This window comes from Lactuca sativa, chromosome 2, assembly GCF_002870075.4.
Source record: "Lactuca sativa cultivar Salinas chromosome 2, Lsat_Salinas_v11, whole genome shotgun sequence".
Lineage (NCBI taxonomy): Eukaryota > Viridiplantae > Streptophyta > Magnoliopsida > Asterales > Asteraceae > Lactuca > Lactuca sativa.
In genome coordinates this window covers 195,620,922-195,645,626 of record NC_056624.2, presented here as the reverse complement: position 1 = coordinate 195,645,626, position 24,705 = coordinate 195,620,922, and the positions used below count along the sequence as shown (strand labels likewise).

General features: G+C 37.2%; 1 protein-coding gene and 1 pseudogene across 1 annotated transcript; one reads left to right on the top strand and one right to left on the bottom strand.

Moving 5' to 3' along the window:
* Nucleotides 1–241: 241 nt before the first annotated feature.
* LOC111899894 (uncharacterized) lies at nucleotides 242–20,866 on the bottom strand (annotated as a pseudogene).
* A 2,334-nt stretch (nucleotides 20,867–23,200) lies between these two features.
* Nucleotides 23,201–24,087, top strand: LOC111899838 (zinc finger A20 and AN1 domain-containing stress-associated protein 5). The gene has a single exon (XM_023895713.3). It carries the CDS (start codon nucleotides 23,298–23,300, stop codon nucleotides 23,763–23,765), a length of 468 nt encoding a protein of 155 aa, XP_023751481.1. The 5' UTR covers nucleotides 23,201–23,297; the 3' UTR covers nucleotides 23,766–24,087.
* The last annotated feature ends 618 nt before the right edge of the window (nucleotides 24,088–24,705 follow it).

The following is a 24,705-nucleotide window of genomic DNA, read 5'->3' as shown; positions in this document are numbered from 1 at the left end:
CTTGCATTCAGAAAACGTTTGCCGCTAAAGACATTTAAAGCTAAAAGGAATAACAAAATAAAGCTAAAAACAAGCTAGTCATGTGCTCCTATCTATGTGGCCACTAAGCCACGTTATTCACCTACAAACCAGGTCAAACTATTAACCAAATCAGAATTAGTTTCCTACATCTTACACTTATGAATTTTTAGTGAATTATCAAATGTGTGCCAATAGAAACATAATTTATCAAATGAGATTTTTAAAAATGGTACCCTGAAACTTGAATTGTTTCCATCCTACGAGTTATCGGGAGATCAAGGTTAATTTTGTCATTTGAGCTCCATTGTTATGAAACTGATAAGAGAGTACCTGTATCAACAAAAGAAAGGTAAAGATTTCCTGAACTTTTATTTTAGGTTTTTGATTCAAAAAATCATACCTGGAGTCGTTATAGGAATAGCCCGGCCATAAAGTGTTAGCTTTTGAATTTGAAGTTGTCCAATACGGTATTCTAAAATTTAAGGTGGATGAAGCTCCTTGCTATAGATAAAATGATAAAAATAATAATTAATTACCAAAAATATAATGTGTTTTATAAAGAAATGTGATGTTATGTGTACCTTCTTTGAGGAAATGGTCACTGTGACTCGAAGGCGAGGATCCCATGACACAACACAACAACACACTCAACTTTCTGTGCAAGAAAAAGCCGCCCTGATCTCAAGTGAGCTTGATATGTACCGGATGATGTAAAGCCCATGAACATTTCCCACTTCCTCAAAGCATATTGAATCGCTCATTTTCGAAAATGATTCAATCCCTAAAGAAACCATTTGAGATAATCTATCAAAGTCGTATACTTTTCTCTTTTGTTACCCCATCTAAATCCGGATAAAATAGAAATTCAAACATGTTCCATAACAGCACCAGAAATGTTAGAAATATGGTTTAGTGGCACTTGGAAATCTGAGAATCGTGATAATCACTTTCAAATCGAAGTATTTGGGTGGTACTCCCAAATCCTCAATTGGATAAGACTCATATAAAATCAAAGAGAAAGAAAGAGAGAATGAGATGGTGTAATTTTCGTGAGTACCAGAAAACTGACTAAAAATTGGTTATATACATTCCTTGTCTGAAAACTGTCAAAACTGTCATATAACAGTTTTTCTCAACAGTCAAAACTGTTATAAATCCGGGTTTGGTATAAGGATTAATGCAAAATCAAAACCGGGTCAAATATTCAAAATTTGGATTTTCTAATGCATTTTAATATAGCAATATAACCCAAATAAAAAAATTTCGCGCTGACCTGGCAGCTCAATCCCAGCCAGGGGCTCTGCCCCTTGGACCCCGCTCCCAGGGGCGCTGCCCCTGGACCCCCGTTCGTTCAGGGGTTTCGCCCTTAAATGACAGTGTACTTTGATACTTGATCAATACTTAAACAAGTGTGTACTCCACACCTTCCTTACTTGTTTAATATTTATCAAGATCATTTTTAGTCAACAAAGTAATCCTATTACACTTAAATAACATTGATGATAACAAATCACCAACAAGAAATCATTAAAGGGTGATCCCCATTTATGGAATCCAGTAGCTTTAGATGCTCCAGGAGCTAATGGAAGCATGTAATCATAACTCCAGGTTCTTTCCCTCTTTGAATGCTCAGAATAGCATTAGTTAGGGCTCGCTCATAGTAGTCTACATATATACGCCATTAATTTCTTTAGTCCACCTGAACAGGTTACGCGATACCTGTGGACAAACCAAATTAATATGATCCGAAATTTACTAAATTGCAGAAGATGTCATTCACCCCCCCCCCACCCACACACACACACCCAAAATAGCAACGAAACATTTGATCATTTTTTATATTGTTGGCAAATAAATACCTTTAGCATGTTATACATGGTACAAGATTCTTCATTCTCTATCTGTAGTGTGATGCCACATTTGAGCTCCAATAACAATTGGAATATGAGTATTGTCATTATAACCATGTCATTATAACCAGATATGTTATCAACCTACACGTGGTGGTAAATAAAATATAATTTAAAAACATGAACATCAAAAAAGCATAAAAGTTACATCTTCTAACGATAACATAATATGTTACTGCATATGTTTCATCTGAATTACATCAATGGAATCAAAACAAACTTTTTGAGGATTGATGAATACAATAAATAGCAACACACTTTCATTTATAATTTTATATGGTTATTATAACATCCTACTTGGTTTTTTCTATCACAGGTCAAAACTTTGTAATTTCAATTTTTCATTAGCTTATTGTACTTTAAAAAATCTACCAATTTATAGAATTATTGACATTTCAAGTGAACATGGTGCGAGTATAGTATATTAAGAAAACACTATATCGAGGAAACTTTTTAAGCTTGACTAACATCTGCTAATGTCGTAATTTTAAAGGGAGCATTCACTAATTTGATAAAAATTCAAGAGATACATTGAAGTTACATTTAGAGCTAGTAGTCCAAGAAAGCAGGGTTTATCAAAAAGATGAGCCAACCATATATGCGTCGTATCTCCCTGGATGCATATATATAAAATAGTTATAGTACTCCACAACAAGAGTTCAATCATTGTATAGTGATAACTGTTGGATTAATGTCTAAGTCCATAACTATAATTGGTAAGACTTGACCCGACCCGGCATGGTCCATTTGGGTTGCATGGCATCATGCACTTGGATAGACTTTAATGAGAGAAATAAGACACTTATGGTTATTAATATATTATAAGTTCTAGTATATTAATAATAAGAATAATAAGATTATTTAATTAGTATTGATCAAGAATTAATCTAGGATTAATTAAGTGATCAAAAGAAGACTAATTAAATATATGGGTTGATTGTGTAAATCATCCATACTTGTATAGTGGGCTAATGCTCCATGGATAATCAAGTTGGGCTAAAACCCATAGGATGGTCCATGGATGCTCCATGGTGTATTTGTACCCATGGATCATGGAAATGAAAGGCCATGTCAATTAGGGTTTACATGGTGTAACCCTAACTATATAAGCATCTTATTCTTGACCAAAATCGGCCACTAGTGTGTGGTGTAAAAGGGCTAGCCGATTTTCATGAGTGTAGTTTTCTCTCAATTCATTCCATGTGTATTTGGTGTTGTGTGAACCATTTGAGGTGTCACACTTGGGGCACTTGGCACTCAAGCTTCATGAAGACTTTCTACACCAAAGAGGTATGTATTCTATCTTGCTATAGTCTTTGTTTTGTATGCTAGATTAGGATAATACCTTGGATGTTCTTATTTTCATGTATAATAGAGAAAACATAGATCCAAGGTATTTAGGGTTGCATGTACACTTAAGAGTGTTAGAATGCTCAAAACCCAACAGTGGTATCAGAGTCTAGGCTTGTTTTCTTGTTATACCTGCAATAGAAGCTAAAAAAACGAATTTGTTGCTGTCTGATCATCAGACTCGGCGAGTCCTTCAGAGGACTCGGCGAGTCCATGCCTAAAATGTGATCAATTCGATCCAACTCGCCGAGTTGGTTCATGCACTCGACGAGTTGGACCCCCAGACAGCATATTTTCGAGTTTTTTGGCTAGAAATGGACTAGGAACATTACCCTAAGTTGTTTTTGAACTTATAAACTTGTTTTTTGATGTGGTAATGTTCATGCTAATCCATTTTCAAAGATAATTGTCAATAGATTCATGTTTTGTATTAGTTTAAGGTTAGACTAATTACATGGAAAAGTTTGATTTGAATTATCTTGTACTTATGAGTTGCTTAGATTAATAGAAAAGTTAATTGAAATAGTTGTTTTCAATCCATTTTAATCTAAGAGTTGAGTATAAAATGTGTTTGTGTAACTTGTCCTCAAGTTACATGAAGAGTCACATTAAAGACTCATAAAACTCATAAAAGTTGGCAATGGTTACAAAATGAAGAGTCTTGTGTCGTTGAATAATTTTTTATGACTCCATAACTTGTCCTCAAGTTATGGAAGTTCAAGAGTCACTTCATTAAAGAAAAATATGTAATCATAATTAAATCCATAAGTTATAAAATAAAGAAAAGTTAATTCTTTTATTAGTTTAAAGTCTTCCATAAGTTGTCCTCAAGTTATGGAACTTGAAGAGTTTTTGGATTAAAACTACTTTAAACACATAAGTTATGGAATTAATTAGTTTTGAATAGTTTCAAAACTTGCCCTCATGTTTTGGAATTTGATAAGTTTTCACTTATGAATACTTTAATTCCAAGTTAGCCCTTAGAATTTTAAAAGTTAAAATTCAACCCTTATACTTTATAATATTATAAGTAAATATATATATATATATATATATATATATATATATATATATATGTATGTATAAGAGTAAAGTCAGTCTTACCGCTAGTACGCCTCATTCACGAAACCGGTCTATAAGGTGGATATAAGGTTTTTGCCTATAAAATGGCAACTTAATGGGTGTCCACTCTCACCCACCGCTTGCTTGACCGGTGGAGGGTCGTTAGCCGAACGGGTTTGACAGGACTATATGCAACGCCCGTGTTTCTTGGCTTGCCATTTTTAGCAATGTAATAGTCTAGGTTAGCCATTGTAACCCCAATTTGAAATAATAAGATGTGTTATTTGTGAATTTGTGAATTATGTGAGTTATGTGTTTATTTGCTTAATTATGTGATGTAATTAAATTAAGAATAAAATAAGCGTCAAAATTAAGGTGTGAGATAAGCACGATATCTTTGCATAAAGTTGTAGTGGTTGAAACAAGGATTCCGGAGATATAAGGAATGCCAAAATCTGAGTTATAACAAAGAAGTTATGACCTGTCGAAGTTTCGCGGCAGAACCGGCACGACGCCGAGTGACGTAAAACATGAATTTAAGATAGAGCGATATTTAGCCTTAGCGATCTAAACAAAAGTCGTAGATTTCGTTAAACCGAGAGCGTGCGTAAAAGGAACGCCCAAATCTGACATCGTATGATGAAGTTATGATTTTCTGAAGTTTCGACGTGGCAGTATTCAGCCCGAATACTCGATTTGAGATCGAGCGATTTCTAGCCAAGACAATCTAAATGAGAATCGAAGATCTCGTTGTTAGTAGCGAAACGATGAAAAGATAGGCGAGAACGGACGTCGGACGAAGAAGTTATGATTTTATAACGAAGTTTCATGTCCAAGCCTTCTAAAAATAATTAATAAAAATAAAAGTCAAAATTAGCCGACGGAGTCTAAACGAAAGTTGTAGAGCGTAGTCTCACCTTCGCGTGGATATAAAGAACGTCGAAAACGGAGTTCGTATGAAGGAGATATGAATTTTTAAAGTTTAATAAGTATTTAATATTTATCTCCTATATTATCCGAAGAAGGATGAGGCGGTCTATCCGAAGTACGCAGCGCGTACTGCTGTACGCCCCGCGTACAGCGAGGGGCACTCGAGTAGTCCGAAGTCGTAAGCGATGACGTAGAGGGCCCGGTGACGTAAGCGCTGACGATCTGCGAAGCATTACGCCCCGCGTAACCCCGAAGTTACGCCCAGCGTAACCCCGAGGATCAGCCTATAAAAGGGGGATGCGAGGCCAGCTTCTTTTCTTTTACAAATTCTTCATTTTCTCTCATCTTTTGCCTTGATTTGCGTGCCGATTATACCCCGAAGCCCCGGTAATATTCCCGAGCCCCGAAGCGAGATCCGAAGCCCCGAGAATCCCGAAGAGCGTTATTCCCGAGCCGAAGCCCTGCCCGCGAGGAGCCGGTTTTTGTGAAGATCTTTCAGATCTACGGAGAGACGCTACTTCTATAAGCCGTAGTACTGTCGGATCATCTTCTGATCAAGTGAGTGTGTAGTTATTTTCTCTCCAACGCAATATTATGAAGTATTTAATATAAAATACGTGCTATGTGTATATATTTTGTGGTTATATGTGTGAATGTATATTCTCTATGAAATACGTGTTATGTGTGTATGCCTCATCTGTTATGTGGAATATGTATTGATTAAAGCATGCTATACAGGTTTTTAAACAGTGTATAAAAATGTATATTTTTATCTACTAATATGTTGGGTAGAACATGGGTAGATAATTGGTGTGTAATAAACAGATGAGAGGCCTCGGTGTTATTGGTGTTATTCTAGACATTCAGCAGAGTATGGATGACGACCACGGACTATTCTAGACTGTCATGTGGAACACTAGCAGACTCATTACCTGTAGGTGTTGTGAACGACGTGTTCACCGGTGTACTCTATCCCCCACATGGTTGCCTTTAGGACACTTATTGTTGAGGAAGCCCCTCTGCAGTAATGTCCGTCCCGATGAAAATCCTGAAATAAGTTCCTTATAATAGACGTTATTTTTAGGAACGTAAGGTGAGGATAACGGGAATGGGTAATCGGGTTTATTGTTGATTGATGAAATTAAATATAATTATTGTGGGTTTGAAAACCCTATATGCTCACCAGGCTCCCAAGCCTGGCCCACTCAGTTTAATTGTATTACAGGAAGTGGCGCAAGAGCTTAAGATGGGCGAATCATCAAGTCATTTTTGTTTACAAGTCTGCATATGTATATATTTGTTGAATGACTTGTAATGTAATCGTTTATGCTTTGTGATCTGTATCGGAACATGACATCCCGACTTTTGATTATGAAATGAAATCATATCTCTATATGAAATGTTTTGATAAATATCTATCTTATCATGTTTTGTTTTTGGGAACAAATTCCGCATCTCTTTTAAAAATCAAATGGATTTACTCTGAAAATGTTTTAAAAAGCATAAATGAAATCGGTCTTTTTTGGCCGAGATTTTGGGGATGTCACAGTTGGTATCAGAGCATTAGTTTAAGCGAACTAGGAAATTGTAGGATTTCTAGACTTAAACTTAGTATGCTAAGTGGAGATTGTGAGATGTGTGTCTGATAAATTTTATACACGAGCACTAGTTTATTTTAGGAAGGTTGCCTAAAATGCTTTTATGTGCTAAATGTTATATGTTGCCATATATGATATTGTTTGTTCGGATCTACGGTTTGTTGCCAACCGGATCTGAAGGTTTATGTGTTTAGGATTCTAAGCGTATGTATACGATATTAGAACTAGCATGTAATCGTTTGGAGTAATAAGGTGAAATTATTCGGTGTGTAGATCAAAAATGGTGAGAACAAGAAGCGGAGTTGGAAATGCTGATGAAAACAAGAATCAACCGCCTGTAATTCAACAAGTACCTGTCGTAGCTGATGCACCTGAGCCAATAACAATGGCTGGTGTACAAATGATGATTCAAATGATGTTGGATCGTCAGATGGAAGAAACAAGACGCCTGCTTAGGCAGAATCGTGAAGAACCGTCAATTCAAGCGGAAGAGCCCGAGGAGAATGGAGGGCAGTCTGAAGGAGAAAACTTTAGTGGAATCATTGGTCAAGACGAACAACCAGTGGTTAGACACAATAACCAGTATGGAGGAAATGATGGTCGTGGGTGCAAGTATAAGGATTTCATGGCATCCAAACCACCATGTCTATCCGGAAGCCCGACGCCGGTGCAAGTTATGGACTGGGTCTCCGAAATGGAGACTATGTTTGAAAGTTGCGAATGCAGCAACAGGCAGAAGACCGCTCTTGCGATCCCTCTGCTAAAATCTGGGGTGTTGAGCTGGTGGAAGCTGTTAGCTGACTCTATGCCTAAGGGAGAAGCAAGCAAAATGTCTTGGGAAGACATTGTGGAACAACTAAAACTGCAATACTGCTCCGAGTAGGACCTTCTGGAAATCAGTAATGAATTTCAGAATTTGAAAAAAGGGAAATTGAGCGTTACTGAATACGCTGCAAGTTTCACGGAAAAGATGAAGTTTATCCCATATTTGGTGCCTACAGAACTCTCTAAGGTCAACAAGTTTGCCCTTGGACTACCAGCGGACTATGGTCCAATGGTTAAGCAAGCAACCACATTGAAAGCCGCCGTCTGGGCTGCTAGAAATGTTGAGACCCAGATCAGGGAAAAAGGTCTGGAAAGGTCAGAGGTTGGCGAGAAAAGGAAAATCGATGGATTTTCAGGGTCCAGCAAGAAAAGTAATTTCTCGAAGTCTAGTTCGAGGGGAAGTGGAGGAAAGGTAGAAGCGAAATGGTGTGACAAGTGCAAGAAGAAGCATTATGGGAAGTGTGGCGGGGAAACCACATGCTTCAAATGTGGAAAGCTAGGGTATTATGCCAACGACTGCACCTTCACCAAGAATGTTTGTTATGGTTGTGGTGAAGAAGGGCACATCTCAAGGGATTGTCCGAAGAAGAAGGAAGCAGCAAGACCCAACATTCCACCAAAGCCAAAGGCGAGAGCATTCCAGATGACACTGGAAGCTGCTAAAGATGAAGCTGATGTCGCTTTAGGTACCTTTCTCGTTAACAAATTACCTGCCCAAATTTTATTTGATTCTGGAGCCAATTACTCCTTTATATCGCATAAATTTGGTAGAAAACTAGCTTTGCCTGTTGATAGACTAGATAATGCTTTATTAGTCGAAGTTGCTAGTGGAAAGTTTGTACCTGTTAGCTATCGTATGAAAAACATTTTAATTGACTTGAATGGGAATAAGTTCCACGAGGAATTATTGCCTATCGAACTTAACGGTTTCGACGTCGTTTTGGGAATGGATTGGCTTAGCACCAATGATGCTGAAATTTTATGCAAGAAGAAAATAGTGAAAGTGAATCCACCTGGGTAGGAATCGTTTATGGTGTACGGAAATAAACGCAGAGTAAACTCTGGAATCATTTCTCTAATGAAAGCCAGAAAATTTTTGACCAAGGGGTGTACATCATACTTAGCATTTGTGATCGATGCTAAGAAGGAAAAGAAGGTGATGCAAAATATTCGTGTTGTGTGTGATTATCCGGAAGTATTTCCCGAAGATCTTCCTGGATTACCGCCCGATCGACAAGTAGAATTTCGTATCGACTTGTTGCCTGGAACAACGCCAAATGCAAAACCACCTTATCGATTAGCACCGACGGAGATGAAGGAGCTAATGATGCAACTTCAGGAGTTATTGGACAAAGGTTTCATTAGACCTAGTTCATCACCCTGGGGAGCTCCGGTGTTATTCGTAAAGAAGAAAGATGGAAGCATGAGGATGTGCATTGATTACCGAGAGCTGAATAAGGCAACAATAAAGAATCGATATTCGTTGCCGAGGATTGATGACCTATTCGATCAACTACAAGGTTCAAGTTATTTCTCAAAGATCGACTTGAGGTCAGGATATCATCAACTGAAAGTAAGGGAGCAGGATATAGAGAAGACTGCATTCAGAACTAGATATGGACACTACGAGTTCTTGGTTATGTCGTTTGGACTAACCAATGCTCCAGCAGCATTCATGGATTTAATGAATAGGGTTTGTAATCCGTTCCTTGATAAATTTGTGATAGTGTTCATAGATGACATTCTGATTTATTCGAAAAGCCAGAAGGAGCATGGCAGACACTTGCGAGAAGTGTTGGAAGTTTTGAAGATGGAGAAGTTGTATGCAAAGTTCTCCAAATGTGATTTTTGGATTCGTGAAGTCAAATTCTTGGGTCACGTGGTCAACCAAGAAGGGATAATGGTTGATCCAGCGAAGATCGAAGTTGTGATGAAGTGGGAACAACCGAAAAGTCCCACAGACATCCGAAGCTTTTTAGGATTAGCCGGATATTACCGAAGGTTTATCCAAGGCTTTTCTTCGATCACTAGTCCATTAACAACTTTGACCCACAAAGGAGCTACTTATGCTTGGAGTGATAAGCATAAAGAAGCATTCGAGAAGCTAAAGAAGAAACTATGCGAGGCACCGATACTTTCTCTACCCGATGGAGTTGAAGACTTCGCTGTTTATAGTGATGCGTCTGGGGTTGGATTGGGCTGTGTTTTAACCCAAAGAGATAAGGTGATCTCATATGCGTCTCGACAATTGAAAGAGCATGAAAAGAACTACCCGACTCATGATTTAGAGTTGGCAGCGGTAGTTTTCGCACTGAAAATATGGAGGCATTACCTCTATGGCACGAAGTGCAAACTTTTCACTGATCATAAGAGTCTCCAATATCTTTTTGGTCAGAAAGAATTAAATATGAGGCAACGACGCTGGCTGGAATTACTTAAAGACTACGACTGTGAGATACTTTACCACCCCGGTAAGGCCAATGTTGTTGCTGATGCTCTCAGTCGGAAAGTCAATCTTGAAAGGAGAAGGCCAAGAGCGTTGAGAATTGAAGTTGTCTCGACTATTTTGGAAAGTATCAAGAAAGCTCAAAGCGAAGCTTCTGAGAAGAATGACCGAAAGGAGGAACGTTTGGGCAAAACGTTGGTGTTCGGCATAAACAGTCACGGACTAAAGGTGTTCCAAGATCGGATTTGGATACCGAAGACAGGAGGAGTCAGGGATCTTCTGATGGAAGAAGCTCACAAAACCATGTACTCGATTCATCCCGGTAGCACAAAAATGTATAGGGACCTGAAACCCTATTATTGGTGGCCGACGATGAAGATCGACATTGCGAAGTATGTGGCCGAGTGTGTGACCTGTGCAAGAGTCAAGGCACAACATCAGAAACCATACGGGAGTTTAGAACCATTACCTGTGCCTATGGGTAAGTGGGAAGACATTGCTATGGATTTTGTCACTAAACTACCCAGAACAAAAAGTGGTCACGACATGATTTGGGTGGTCGTTGATCGATTCACTAAGAGTGCGCATTTCATAGCAGCCAATGAAAAATGGTCTATGGAAAAGCTTGCGAATTCTTACGTGAAGGAAATTGTGAGGCTTCACGGTGTTCCGTTAACGATTGTGTCGGATCGTGATAGTCGTTTCACCTCACGATTTTGGAAAAGTCTACAAGAGGAATTGGGTACCAAGTTGTGTCTAAGTACAGCTTACCATCCGCAGACTGATGGTCAGAGCGAAAGGACGATACAAACACTTGAAGATATGCTGAGAGCGTGTACCTTGGAATTCCTAGGTAATTGGGATGAACATTTGCCTTTGGTAGAATTTTCCTATAATAATAGTTTTCACTCGAGCATAACGATGGCACCTTATCAAGCATTGTATGGACAGAAGTGTCGTACGCCGTCTTGTTGGCTTGAGGCTGGGGAAAAGCAGTTTATGGGGCCGGAGATAGTCCATCAAACTGCAGAAAAGTTGAAAATAATTAGGGAAAGAATGTTAGCAGCTCAGGACCGTCAAAAGAGCTATGCTGACAAAAAGCGAAGACCGATGACTTTTGAAGTTGGAGATTCGGTTTTGCTTAAAGTCTCGCCATGGAAGGGACTTATAAGATTTGGTAAAAGGGGAAAGTTAAGTCCAAGGTTTATTGGACCGTTTAAAGTTCTTCAGAGGATTGGGAACCAAGCTTACAAACTCGAACTACCAGAAGAACTGAATGGAATTCATAACACTTTTCATGTGTGTTACTTGAGGAAGTTCGCGGGAGAAGTTCCCAACATAATTCCACTTTCGGAGTTGAAGATCAATGAGAACAAAAGGTTGATTGAGGAACCGGAGGCAATCGTTGACCGAAAGACTAAGAAGTTGCGACGTAAGATGGTGGAGTTAGTGCTTGTCCGATGGAAACACACGAATGGGCCAAATCTCACCTGGGAAATGGAGAGTGACATGATGAGTCGCTATCCGCATTTGTTTGCTGGTGTGTGATTCCGGGGACGGAATCATTCAAAGGTGGAGAGAATTGTAACGCCCGTGTTTCTAGGCTTGCCATTTTTAGCAATGTAATAGTCTAGGTTAGCCATTGTAACCCCAATTTGAAATAATAAGATGTGTTATTTGTGAATTTGTGAATTATGTGAGTTATGTGTTTATTTGCTTAATTATGTGATGTAATTAAATTAAGAATAAAATAAGCGTCAAAATTAAGGTGTGAGATAAGCCCGATATCTTTGCATAAAGTTGTAGTGGTTGAAACAAGGATTCCAGAGATATAAGGAATGCCAAAATCCGAGTTATAACAAAGAAGTTATGACCTGTCGAAGTTTCGCGGCAGAACCGGCACGACGCCGAGTCACGTAAAACATGAATTTAAGATAGAGCGATATTTAGCCTTAGCGATCTAAACGAAAGTTGTAGATTTCGTTAAACCGAGAGCGTGCGTAAAAGGAACGCCCAAATCTGACTTCGTATGATGAAGTTATGATTTTCTGAAGTTTCGACGTGGCAGTATGCAGCCCGAATACTCGATTTGAGATCGAGCGATTTCTAGCCGAGACAATCTAAATGAGAATCGAAGATCTCGTTGTTAGTAGCGAAACGATGAAAAGATAGGCGAGAACGGACGTCGGACGAAGAAGTTATGATTTTATAACGAAGTTTCCTGTCCAAGCCTTCTAAAAATAATTAATAAAAATAAAAGTCAAAATTAGCCGACGGAGTCTAAACGAAAGTTGTAGAGCGTAGTCTCACCTTCGCGTGGATATAAAGAACGTCGAAAACGGAGTTCGTATGAAGGAGAAATGAATTTTTGAAGTTTAATAAATATTTAATATTTATCTCCGATATTATCCGAAGAAGGATGAGGCGGTCTATCCGAAGTACGCAGCGCGTACTGCTGTACGCCCCGCGTACAGCGAGGGGCACTCGAGTAGTCCGAAGTCGTAAGCGATGACGTAGAGGGGCCGGTGACGTAAGCGCTGACGATCTGCGAAGCATTACGCCCCGCGTAACCCCGAAGTTACGCCCAGCGTAACCCCGAGGATCAGCCTATAAAAGGGGGGTGCGAGGCCAGCTTCTTTTCTTTTACAAATTCTTCATTTTCTCTCATCTTTTGCCTTGATTTGCGTGCCGATTATACCCCGAAGCCCCGGTAATATTCCCGAGCCCCGAAGCGAGATCCGAAGCCCCGAGAATCCCGAAGAGCGTTATTCCCGAGCCGAAGCCCTGCCCGCGAGGAGCCGGTTTTTGTGAAGATCTTTCAGATCTACGGAGAGACGCTACTTCTATAAGCCGTAGTACTGTCGGATCATCTTCTGATCAAGTGAGTGTGTAGTTATTTTCTCTCCAACGCAATATTATGAAGTATTTAATATAAAATACGTGCTATGTGTATATATTTTGTGGTTATATGTGTGAATGTATATTCTCTATGAAATACGTGTTATGTGTGTATGCCTCATCTGTTATGTGGAATATGTATTGATTAAAGCATGCTATACAGGTTTTTAAACAGTGTATAAAAATGTATATTTTTATCTACTAATATGTTGGGTAGAACATGGGTAGATAATTGGTGTGTAATAAACAGATGAGAGGCCTCGGTGTTATTGGTGTTATTCTAGACATTCAGCAGAGTATGGATGACGACCACGGACTATTCTAGACTGTCATGTGGAACACTAGCAGACTCATTACCTGTAGGTGTTGTGAACGACGTGTTCACCGGTGTACTCTATCCCCCACATGGTTGCCTTTAGGACACTTATTGTTGAGGAAGCCCCTCTGCAGTAATGTCCGTCCCGATGAAAATCCTGAAATAAGTTCCTTATAATAGACGTTATTTTTAGGAACGTAAGGTGAGGATAACGGGAATGGGTAATCGGGTTTATTGTTGATTGATGAAATTAAATATAATTATTGTGGGTTTGAAAACCCTATATGCTCACCAGGCTCCCAAGCCTGGCCCACTCAGTTTAATTGTATTACAGGAAGTGGCGCAAGAGCTTAAGATGGGCGAATCATCAAGTCATTTTTGTTTACAAGTCTGCATATGTATATATTTGTTGAATGACTTGTAATGTAATCGTTTATGCTTTGTGATCTGTATCGGAACATGACATCCCGACTTTTGATTATGAAATGAAATCATATCTCTATATGAAATGTTTTGATAAATATCTATCTTATCATGTTTTGTTTTTGGGAACAAATTCCGCATCTCTTTTAAAAATCAAATGGATTTACTCTGAAAATGTTTTAAAAAGCATAAATGAAATCGGTCTTTTCTGGCCGAGATTTTGGGGATGTCACACTATAATTCTCCCTTCATTAAAAGTATTAATGATAAATACTAAGTAACTAAACTCTTAATAAATACCCAATCTTAGTTACTTAGGAAAATGTGAATAAGGTGCTAATTCATGAAATTACACTTTGCACTTTGTTTAAGTCGGTTAGTGGAGCGTGTGTGGTTAACCGGCACACTAATGCGTATTTAACGAGGTAGACAAAGGGTAACTTAATGTTTATCATAGTAGCGATGGAGCGTGTGTGGTTAACCGACACATCGATTAAGGGGTAAACACTTAAGGGTACCAAGTAATTTGCATGGTTACTTCACACCTTGTTTTGTGATCCTCGGCATCCCAGTCACAAAACCTGAAGGGCACACTCGAGATTGAAACATGCCTTTGAACAGTTCAATGAATCTCAAAGATCTAGGAATTTCAAAACCAATTAAAACCTAATAATACATTTCGTTTATCTTGGTGGAAATTGGTGAATCGTCATTCACCTACCTTCAAATATTTTATAGCTTGGATTACGGTATACCTCTTCTAAGTTATAAAATAGGTTGTTGGGTCCTAGCCTTAATATTTCATATTGGGTGTCATATTAAGGACTTAAAATCAACTATCTTGAATATCTCCCAAAAGATGTCTGGTTTAGACACCTATGATCTTCCCAAATCTCTTGAAACAAGGTTTCCTAATGAAGATGATGTCCCATGGATATCATACTTCTTTCTCCTCCTCCAATTATTCTCCCTAACCCACAAGTTCTTGAAAAAGTTTAAGGTCACTCAAGCCCAATTGGCAAGGCAATGTCTAGGTGTGGTCACATCTTGGAGATGTACTCACATATTGACAAGCAGGGAGAGTTGGGTGTCAAAGTCTTGAGAAAGTTGGTGGTTCAATCACTTTCTAAGTCACATAGTGAGTTCCTTTGGGACACCTATGAAACAGACTATGACAAGACCCTTAATGATCTTATCTATTTGCTAAGATCAACTTCCTAAACTTCATGGACATTGACAATGATATCTAGTAAAGCTCTCTCTTCCCAGTGGAAAGGGATCGGCCATAGTCAACTTGGTTGACCAAATGGTAAAGAGAAAAGCTAAGTTTATGATAGTCTCGTGTACCATTATCAAAGGGTCCATATGTTTATATTGCCAAAGGAAGGGGCATTGGTTGCGAAGCTGCCAAATTTACCTAAGGATGTTAAAGTCAATAAGTTTGACTCTACTTCAGGTAAAGTCCACTATCTAACTCTGTTAAGTTTCTATTCTGAGATTCTTGATACATGATGTGACTGGGTCACATGGTGATGTTTTAAGAATCAAAGAAAAAGTGAAGAAACTTAAAGAAAGAATATGCTGAATCTGATCGCATAGATGGATTTCTATCGCATAGTTTGAAAAATCGGATTCTTGAGCTACTTCTTAGGAGTTATGAGATATTGCTTAAGGAATAGATAACAACAAGTTTTCATATGGATTGTAAGGATAAGTTTTTCCGCAAAGTTTTAAAATAAAAGAAAAAATTTTGATTTTATTTATTTTAAAATATCCTTACAATGGCTTTTGAGGAAAAATTGTTGCTTATATGATTCCATTAAGAGAAAGAGTGGAAATATGAAATTGATTCTTTCATTTGTGGTAATGTCTAGATTTACCAAATAAGGAAAGATTTTCATCACCCAAGTTTCAATTGGACCGGAACTTGGAATCATGCAAGTTGTATAGCATGATGAATGAGAACTTTCAAGTTTTGGAAAATTAAGACTAATTACTTGTTCACATGGATGTGTGAGTCAAGTAAAGGACTAAGGGATCGAGTACACATTCTTGTGCACTGATTAAGTCCACCACAAAAGTTTGATAAGACTATTTGTCATAGTTTACTAAAGCTCAGTAAATATGATTATACTTACATGCTTAAGTGTAATTCTGAGACATTGGAAAAAGGTTCCAATGTATGGCAGAACGAATAAGAAGAATCAACTTAGGCAGAAGGATAAAAGTTTCTCAAATCTAAAAATATGGGAGAGTACTTTAGTATCAATTTTGTAATCATCTTAACGATTAAGAAACCATATCAAAAATTAGCTCTATAAGGAAATCTTAGTACATTCTTATGACTAAGAAGAGGGAACTTGAATTGTTGAAATGGTTAAATCAAGAAGATGAGTCATACTTCGTTCCAATACAAGTCTTAGAGTCATACTCCAAGATTGTAATTTGAGTGACATGTCTCAAAGAAGGTTTAAAACACTTGTCAAATGTAAGAGTAAAAGTTTTCTACTCTTGTACATTTGAAATTGGTAAGTTGTGATGTTTTGGATAAAACAAAGACCAACTTACGCCAATTGTGTGAAGTGTTTGTCTTGATTAGAATCTGCACTATCTCTTGGATGTTTGACAACGGAGTCTTATATGTCAAGAGGACAGTGGGAGTCTTAAAGGTCTTGAAAGTCTCAAGAACTAATCAAGAATAAAACCTAAAGTTCTTCACTAGCACACGACTTGAGGTTTATAACCTATCGTGATGTCATATTCTGTGCCCATTCCAGTCAAAGTTGGCTTTGCATATGAGTTCTTAGAGTTCTCAATGTGTTGCACAACAACTTGGAAGCAATGGCAGGCCCTTAAGCTGCCAGGTGGCAAGAAATTAAGATTGAGTTCAATCTATATGGTTTTGGATTTGTCATTATCTTTGTCTTGTGATTCTGGTTTTGACAAATTCATATGGGTAGGAACTCATACACCATATAAATCTAAGTGTCATAAGGTTTCTCTCCGATTCATGAAAATGATGGTGAGGAAACACTTTCACTAAGTAGATTTTAGCTAGATAGCAATTGTGATATTTGCATTCTCAAAGTCGTTAGTGGAGCGTGTGTGGTTTACCGGCACACTAACCTGGACTTGTGAGAAGTGGCAAAAAGGTCTAACCATTATGATTACAACATACCTCTTCATAATTGTTTAGACACACAAGTGTGCTATCCAAGGGAAGGTGTATGATTTTGATAAAGTTTTACCAAAACAATCTAGTATCAGAAATATGAACTTTGGTAAGAAAGTCAGCTGATTTATGAGTACATGTCAAAACTAGTGGGAGCATAAGTGTTATGCTAATAATCATCATGTTAGTGGGAGCATGATAATTATGATAAAGGTTGCAAGTTAGCAATGTTAATTATAGAAAACAAAAGGTTTCAATTGGGAAAAAGTTGTTTTGCTATAATTAAGGGAGAGGAAATTATACTTCATCTCAAATCTATAAGCTTAGATCGTGAGGTTTTAATCATTTAGTCAAGGATATATATATGAATTTCATGTTGGAATGGCTCAACATAAGGAAATTCTGTATATGGGTCCATTATTTGCGTTCTAAAATTCGATTATGATTATGGCATCCCTTTTCATAATCTGAATTATGAGAACTTGGCAAATAGAAATGGAAATACTATAGCAAAAGACTGGTTTAGTCTTTATGTGAGACATCATGAATCGATTCCCATATGCTTCAGATATAGGATCGATTACATGTGCTATATTCATCCTTTCTAAAATTTTCCAAATGCCTAGGGCATTAAGAAGGGAAAAGGTTTAGAACTGGATATGACTAAAAGGATTAAACAATTGTCAAGGACAATCTAAGGTTTACCAAAGATTGGTTGCTCAAGGAAAGTTGGAAGTATAGTGATAATTCTGGAAGGACCATATTGATATAGTCTGTAAGGAGGCAACTCTTGGTCAAAAGTGATAGTCAAAATGGAATCTGGAAATGTTTCAAAGTTAGAATTTTCAATCTGTGTAAGATTAAGGAAACTTAATGCAAGAAGGATGTTTCCAAGGAACTGATCTCCTTTGGAATGCTCTGTAATGTTTGTTGTCATGTCTTTATGACTTTGTAGTGCATAATCATTACGAGAGGATCAATGCATATAAGTTTAGAATCGAACAGATTTCAGTAAATGGCATGAATTTGGAATTCTTGCATTTGCGGTAAGGATTTGGGAGTGTGAAAAGAGAATCATTGAAGTTATGTTCAATTGATCTAGTTCACAAAGTAAAGGTCATAGACAAACATAGTATGCATACTTGGTGTATGGCATGACTAGTGTTTAGAAAACATAGTGTACATGCTTGGAGCATGGGACAACTATTGTTTTAAATTCAAGAATAAAGTTGATAGCTGAAACAGTATACAATGAATAATGTGTAATCATATGGTGATAAATAAAAGGTGTTTTATTTATGTTCAAAGGGTTGATACCATATTGGATTCAATTATTATTGTGTTTCATTTTGCATGTTTTGACTTCCCGAATAAACTGGGTTATTCTTCCGGAATGACTAAGTTATTCAAATCATCCACAGTCGGTCATATGTTGGAAGTAGATATGAATTAAGACTGTCATGGTTTGGCTTGTAGAGGTCTAAGGTGTTGGAAAAAGGGCTACAACACTCATGAGTGCTCATAAGTTCTGAGTATTGGATTCAACCCGCGCTCATTGGAATCACTTCATGGATTTTATCACGAGTGATCATGAGACGATAATATATTATATTCTTCAAACCTAGAGATATGAGTTGTTACTATGAGTTGATAGTACATTGATTGCACGAAAACGCATTTGGTAACTCGGTGCTATAAAACGTGCCTTTGTGTATGATTCAACGAGTAGTAGAACAAGCCATATGAGTCGAAGTTTATCCATTCCTTTTACCTTTGGGATAAAAGCGATATCTGTGGGCCCCTCGATGATTTGATGATGACAAATGGAAGTGCTCGGCCGGGCCAGGACTGATTTGATTTGTTCAATTAGTCAGTCGTCATAAATCGGAAATCGGGAAACAACAAATGGACAGAGAGAATGATTATAATCCATGTCTCAGTCCATATGATATCTAGAATGGAGGAATATATGATCCCTTATCTAATGGACAAGTCACTGACAAAGGTTAGAGTTCATCTACAAGGTCAGAGTTCGACAGAAGCTTTTGAGAGCTACGATTGCCAGTTGGTTCCTGAAGTCATACGCAATATTAGTTTTAGACTTATCCAAGTGGGAGACTGTTGGATTAATGTCTAAGTCCATAACTATAATTGGTAAGACTTGACCCGACCCGGCATGGTCCATTTTGGTTGCATGGCATCATGCACTTGGATAGACTTTAATGAGAGAAATAAGACACTTATGGTTATTAATATATTATAAGTTCTAGTATATTAATAATAAGAATAATAAGATTATTTAATTAGTATTGATCAAGAATTAATCTAGGATTAATTAAGTGATCAAAAGAAGACTAATTAAATATATGGGTTGATTGTGTAAATCATCCATACTTGTATAGTGGGCTAATGCTCCATGGATAATCAAGTTGGGCTAAAACCCATAGGATGGTCCATGGATGCTCCATGGTGTATTTGTACCCATGGATCATGGAAATGAAAGGCCATGTCAATTAGGGTTTACATGGTGTAACCCTAACTATATAAGCATCTTATTCTTGACCAAAATCGGCCACTAGTGTGTGGTGTTAAAGGGCTAGCCGGTTTTCATGAGTGTAGTTTTCTCTCAAGTCATTCCATGTGTATTTGGTGTTGTGTGAACCATTTGAGGTGTCACACTTGGGGCACTTGGCACTCAAGCTTCATGAAGACTTTCTACACCAAAGAGGTATGTATTCTATCTTGCTATAGTCTTTGTTTTGTATGCTAGATTAGGATAATACCTTGGATGTTCTTATTTGCATGTATAATAGAGAAAACATAGATCCAAGGTATTTAGGGTTGCATGTACACTTAAGAGTGTTAAAATGCTCAAAACCCAACAATAACAAGAGTTCATTTATACCATTTCCATACATTTTGCTATATGAATTAAAACAAAGCATGATGAAGGGAGTTTGAGCATACTGTGATAGTGTATAGTGTGTAAAGGACATCATTCATGATTCATTCCACTGGTTTCATCATTCAACGATAGACAATGTCTTTCAATAATGTATCGTGTGAGCACATTCTGCACACGTCTACCAAAATAATCAGCCATATGTGTCACCATTTTTAGAGCTAGACTATTCTAAGCCAGAAGATACTGATCCACTAGACCAGCCATTATCTGTCAATTATAAGAACTATATGAACTAAAATCTTGATCCATGTTTATCTCATAAGTAACAATCTTTTGAACATATACCTTGTGAATGGTTTAATATGGAGCCCAAATATAAGATTGAGAAATAAAGCAAACCACCCTAGCTACACAATGACCACGAAGCTCTTCATCTTTGGACTCCCAACCTCCATAGTGTGTACCAATGGTTGGCAAACCAGCAGTGTTCCTAAAGCTCCAAATCAATCTATCAACATCCAACATCAACTGATATTCCAAATTGGTTAGTTGAGCTTCACCATGAGTTGAATCAGGGTCTAATCTCACATCACTTAGAAGCAATTCATTCAAGAAATCCTCAGCAACTTTTTGAGACTTACCATGTGGATTCTTGATTTTTCTATATATCATCATCCAAGTGCATTCATCTTCCTCTTTCAAAACTTTCCTAGGGAGTAAACTGGCAATAAGGTGGATTCATCATCATCCAAGTGAATTTTTGATTTTTGATAGAGTACACCTCTTCTATCCAACTCTTGTTATTTGAATGCCATAAGGTGGATCAGAAAGTATGGGATGAAAGCTGAATGGGATTGTTTGTACACACCTTGCTCATTACACAATCATATAACAAAACCATTAGCATGATACCCAGCATCCCCATGGACACTAAACGCTTCATTTTCCCTCGATATATGAATGACACCTAGACTTGTCATCTCATTCAACTCTTTCATTGAACTTACCATTGTGGATGCTCTAAGTGGTAGGACACTTAAAAATAAATAATAATTTGCATTTCCACAAGTGTAAGGAAATGGGATCCATATACATATACTCCATATATGTGTATTGAGATCCATTTTTGCAACAACCAAAATTTCTCTAACATGTTTTTATAGTCATCTTAAGATCATGATGGATATAGGTGTAACAAATATAAAAAAGCCTACTCGAAGATTCAACGTTGGAAGCAAGAGGTTGACTAGAAGTACTCGGACCAATTGAAGAATGAGCAGATATACGGAAAGTAGAATGCTAATTGATATGTCGGTAAGTAGTTCTCCTAGCGATTAAGAATGTATGTATCATTTTTAAACAATATAAAGATTGTTAATATTTTTTAAGTAAGCATAGTCCATGGAACTCTAACGACTTTTAAAGACAATATATATGGGACTTCGTGAAAGAACGAATTCCGCAAAATTTATCGAAGTGCATTAAACGATACATACATTCATAATCGCTAGGAGAACTACTAATCGACATATCATTCAACTTCCTACTTTCCGTATACCCGCTCCTTCTTCAAAACTTATAATCAACCTCTTCCTTCCAACACTGAATCTTCGAGTATAGGCTTGTTTATATTCATTACCTCTATGTCCATCATGATCCTAAGATGGGGATAGAAACATGTTGGAAAACTTTTGGGTGTTGCAAAAATGGATCTCAAATATACATATACGGATCCCATTTGCATATACATTTGGAAATGCACAATTAGTTCATCTTTGAGAGTTCTACCACTTGTTTCTAGTGTCATAATATTGTCAAATTCAACCACTTCTACAAGTTTTACGGACGACTGAACAGACCCTTCCACTTTCTATTTAAGTGTTACAAGTTTTTTCTTTAGATCGTAAAGCAGAAGTAATATTTTTGGTGTGCAAGGGTTCGAACCATGGACATTTTCTATTGAATTATGCACCTCAATCAGTAGACTTTTATTGCAAATTGTTCTTTGATGCAGAAAAAGGCCTAATGTTCACTTGCTTTTAAAGTTTCTCACCTAATGTTCAACAATTCCATGAACTCTAAAAAATAAGCCAGGAAAAATAAAAAATTTATGAATTAATTAACTCAGTCCAAGAGTCCTACAACTTGTTTCTAGTGTCATAATATTGTCAAATTAAACCACTTCTACAAGCTTTATGGTAGACTAAATAGACTCTTTCACTTTCTATTTAAGTGTTACAAGTTTTTTCTTTAAATCGTAAAGTAGTAGCAATATTTTTGGTGTGCAGGTTCAAACCATGGACATCTTCTGTTGAAATTTGTACCTCAATCAGTAGACTTTTATTGTAAATTGCTCTTTGATGCAGAAAAATGCCTAATGTTCACTTGCTTTTAAAGTTTTTCACCTAATGTTCAACAATTCCATGAACTCTAAAAAATTAGCCAAGAAAAATAAAAAGTTTATGAAATAATTAACTCAGTCCAAGAGAGTTATTTGCGAAAAGTAGTGTTTATCTTCTAGAAATATATGTGACAAAAGTAGTTCATAAAATTAATGGATCTCACAAACCATCCATATTCATGTAATCGGTGTTTTTCAGCGGAAGCTTTAGTACGTAAAGTAGTAGTAATATGTTCAAACAATGAACATCTTCTATTGAATTCTGCACCTCAACCAGTAGACTTTTATTGCAAATTGTTCTTTGATGCAGAAAAAGGCCTAATGTTCACTTGCTTTTAAAGTTTTTCACCTAATGTTTAACAATTCCATGAACTCTAAAAAATTAGCCAAGAAAAATAAAAAGTTTATGAAATAATTAACTCAGTCCAAGAGAGTTATTTGTGAAAAGTAGTGTTTATCTTCTAGAAATATATATGACAAAAGTAGTTCATAAAATCAATGGATCTCACAAACCATCCATATCCATGTAATCGTTGTTTTTCAGCCAAATTACATTTTATGATATTTTTAAGAAATATAGTTGTTTGATAAGAGTGACTCCCGTTATTGGTCATTAAACTATAAGAGTTTTTTTTAATAATTATTAAATTATTAAAAGTTATTGGAAATGCATCCTCTACCGGTTAAAGTCTGATTTAAGTAAAAAATATAACTTTAGAAATAGAAATCGCAATGTAGTTAGCTGTTGAAAGAAGAATTTGTATTTAACAAATCTATAATATTAATGGAAGGAGTATAATTTGCTTGGCAGGGTATTCTTTCTTTTTCAGTTGTGACTTGTGAATGCAAGTTGTCAGAAGTGATTATATTACTCAGAAGGGTATTACCGTCATTTACACCATCACCACTTTCAGACCTTTAAAGTTATTCCCATCCCATCCCCAACCTCTTTCTCTTTCTAAAACCGCAATCTCTTTCCCTTCACACACGTTCTCTTTCTCTCCCCCCTCCCCCCTCTCTCTCTCTCATCCCAAAAAGGTATGGCTCAGAAGAGAGAGATGGAGGAGACCGAGCTCAAAGTTCCTGAAACCTTGACCCTGTGCACACCGCCGATCCCCGCCGCCTCTTCAAAGATGTCCGCTTCAGATGACCGTAGATCGTCGCCGGATAGATCGGATCCGAAGAGCGGTGTTATCGTTGACTTCAGACCGAACTCCGCTGCCTCGCCGGAAAAGTTGGATCTGCCTCAAAAACGACGATTGGAGGTGGTGGATCCGTTCGATAAGAGCGTCTGTGACATGTTTAAGAAGCGGGAGGTGAACAGGTGCTCAGGTTGCAAGAGGAAGGTTGGACTGATGGGGTTTAGGTGCCGTTGTGGCGAGATGTTTTGTTCCGAGCACCGATACTCCGATCGACATGACTGTAACTACGACTACAAAGCCGCCGGACGTGAGGCTATCGCTCGCGAAAATCCAGTTGTTAGAGCGGCGAAAATTCTCAAGGTATGACGCGGAGTCTGGAGAGAGACAAAACGACATCGTCTGGATAATCAATTCATCTCGTTTTCGCATCTCCGTTGTAAAAATATGGGGCGGAGCTTAGGAACAGAAAAAGTAGCGAAAGATAGGGTGCTTACGTCACGTTTTTCCGGTGGGAAAAAAAAGGAAGGGTGGGGTTGGGGGTGTGGGGTATGGTATGTGAAATTTGATAAAAGAAAAAAAAAAGTTGAGGGTAATATTGTCAATTTGATTTATCATGTTAGTGGGACTTTTCATGAATTACGGTGCTTAATATTTTTTATTAAATTTATAATCATTATTTCGCTCTCAAGTTTTAGCTGGCAATTTAGAAAATATAAATAAATAAAAGAGAAAAAAAAAAGTCAGAAAAAGGATAATGTAGCGCATGGTGGATGGACCAACTTTACCAGCAAAGTATTCTGGAAATGTGGCTGTACAGATGCCGCAAATTATTGACGAAGCAAGATAGCCCAAGTAATAAATAAAATTGATTAATTTAGCTTTACATTTGAATAAATTTGGTATCAAACCAAGAAACTTTAAACTTATTATAACGAGACGAAAGTCATGATAAGAGTTAACTTTGTCAAACCATTGCTTGCATAAACGTCTAAATTCGGCCCGATCAGTTATATACTTATTTCCTATTTCCAAAAAATATGCAGCCCAATGCAATAGTAATTTGTCACCTTCGACCATAGAATTTGATTCGTAATACAAAAAAAAAATACAAAAACAAACAAATAACACAAAACAAAAAAACGAACCTCATAAATTGTTTCGTTAAACCATTTGTTGCTATAAAATTAGGGCAGTTTGGGAGTCTTTTCAAAATCACTACTAATTTATTGAATTTTTAAAAATCAATAAGTTAAAAAAGTATTGGACAAATATCAACTTTTTAATCTAATAATTTACTTTTCAAAAA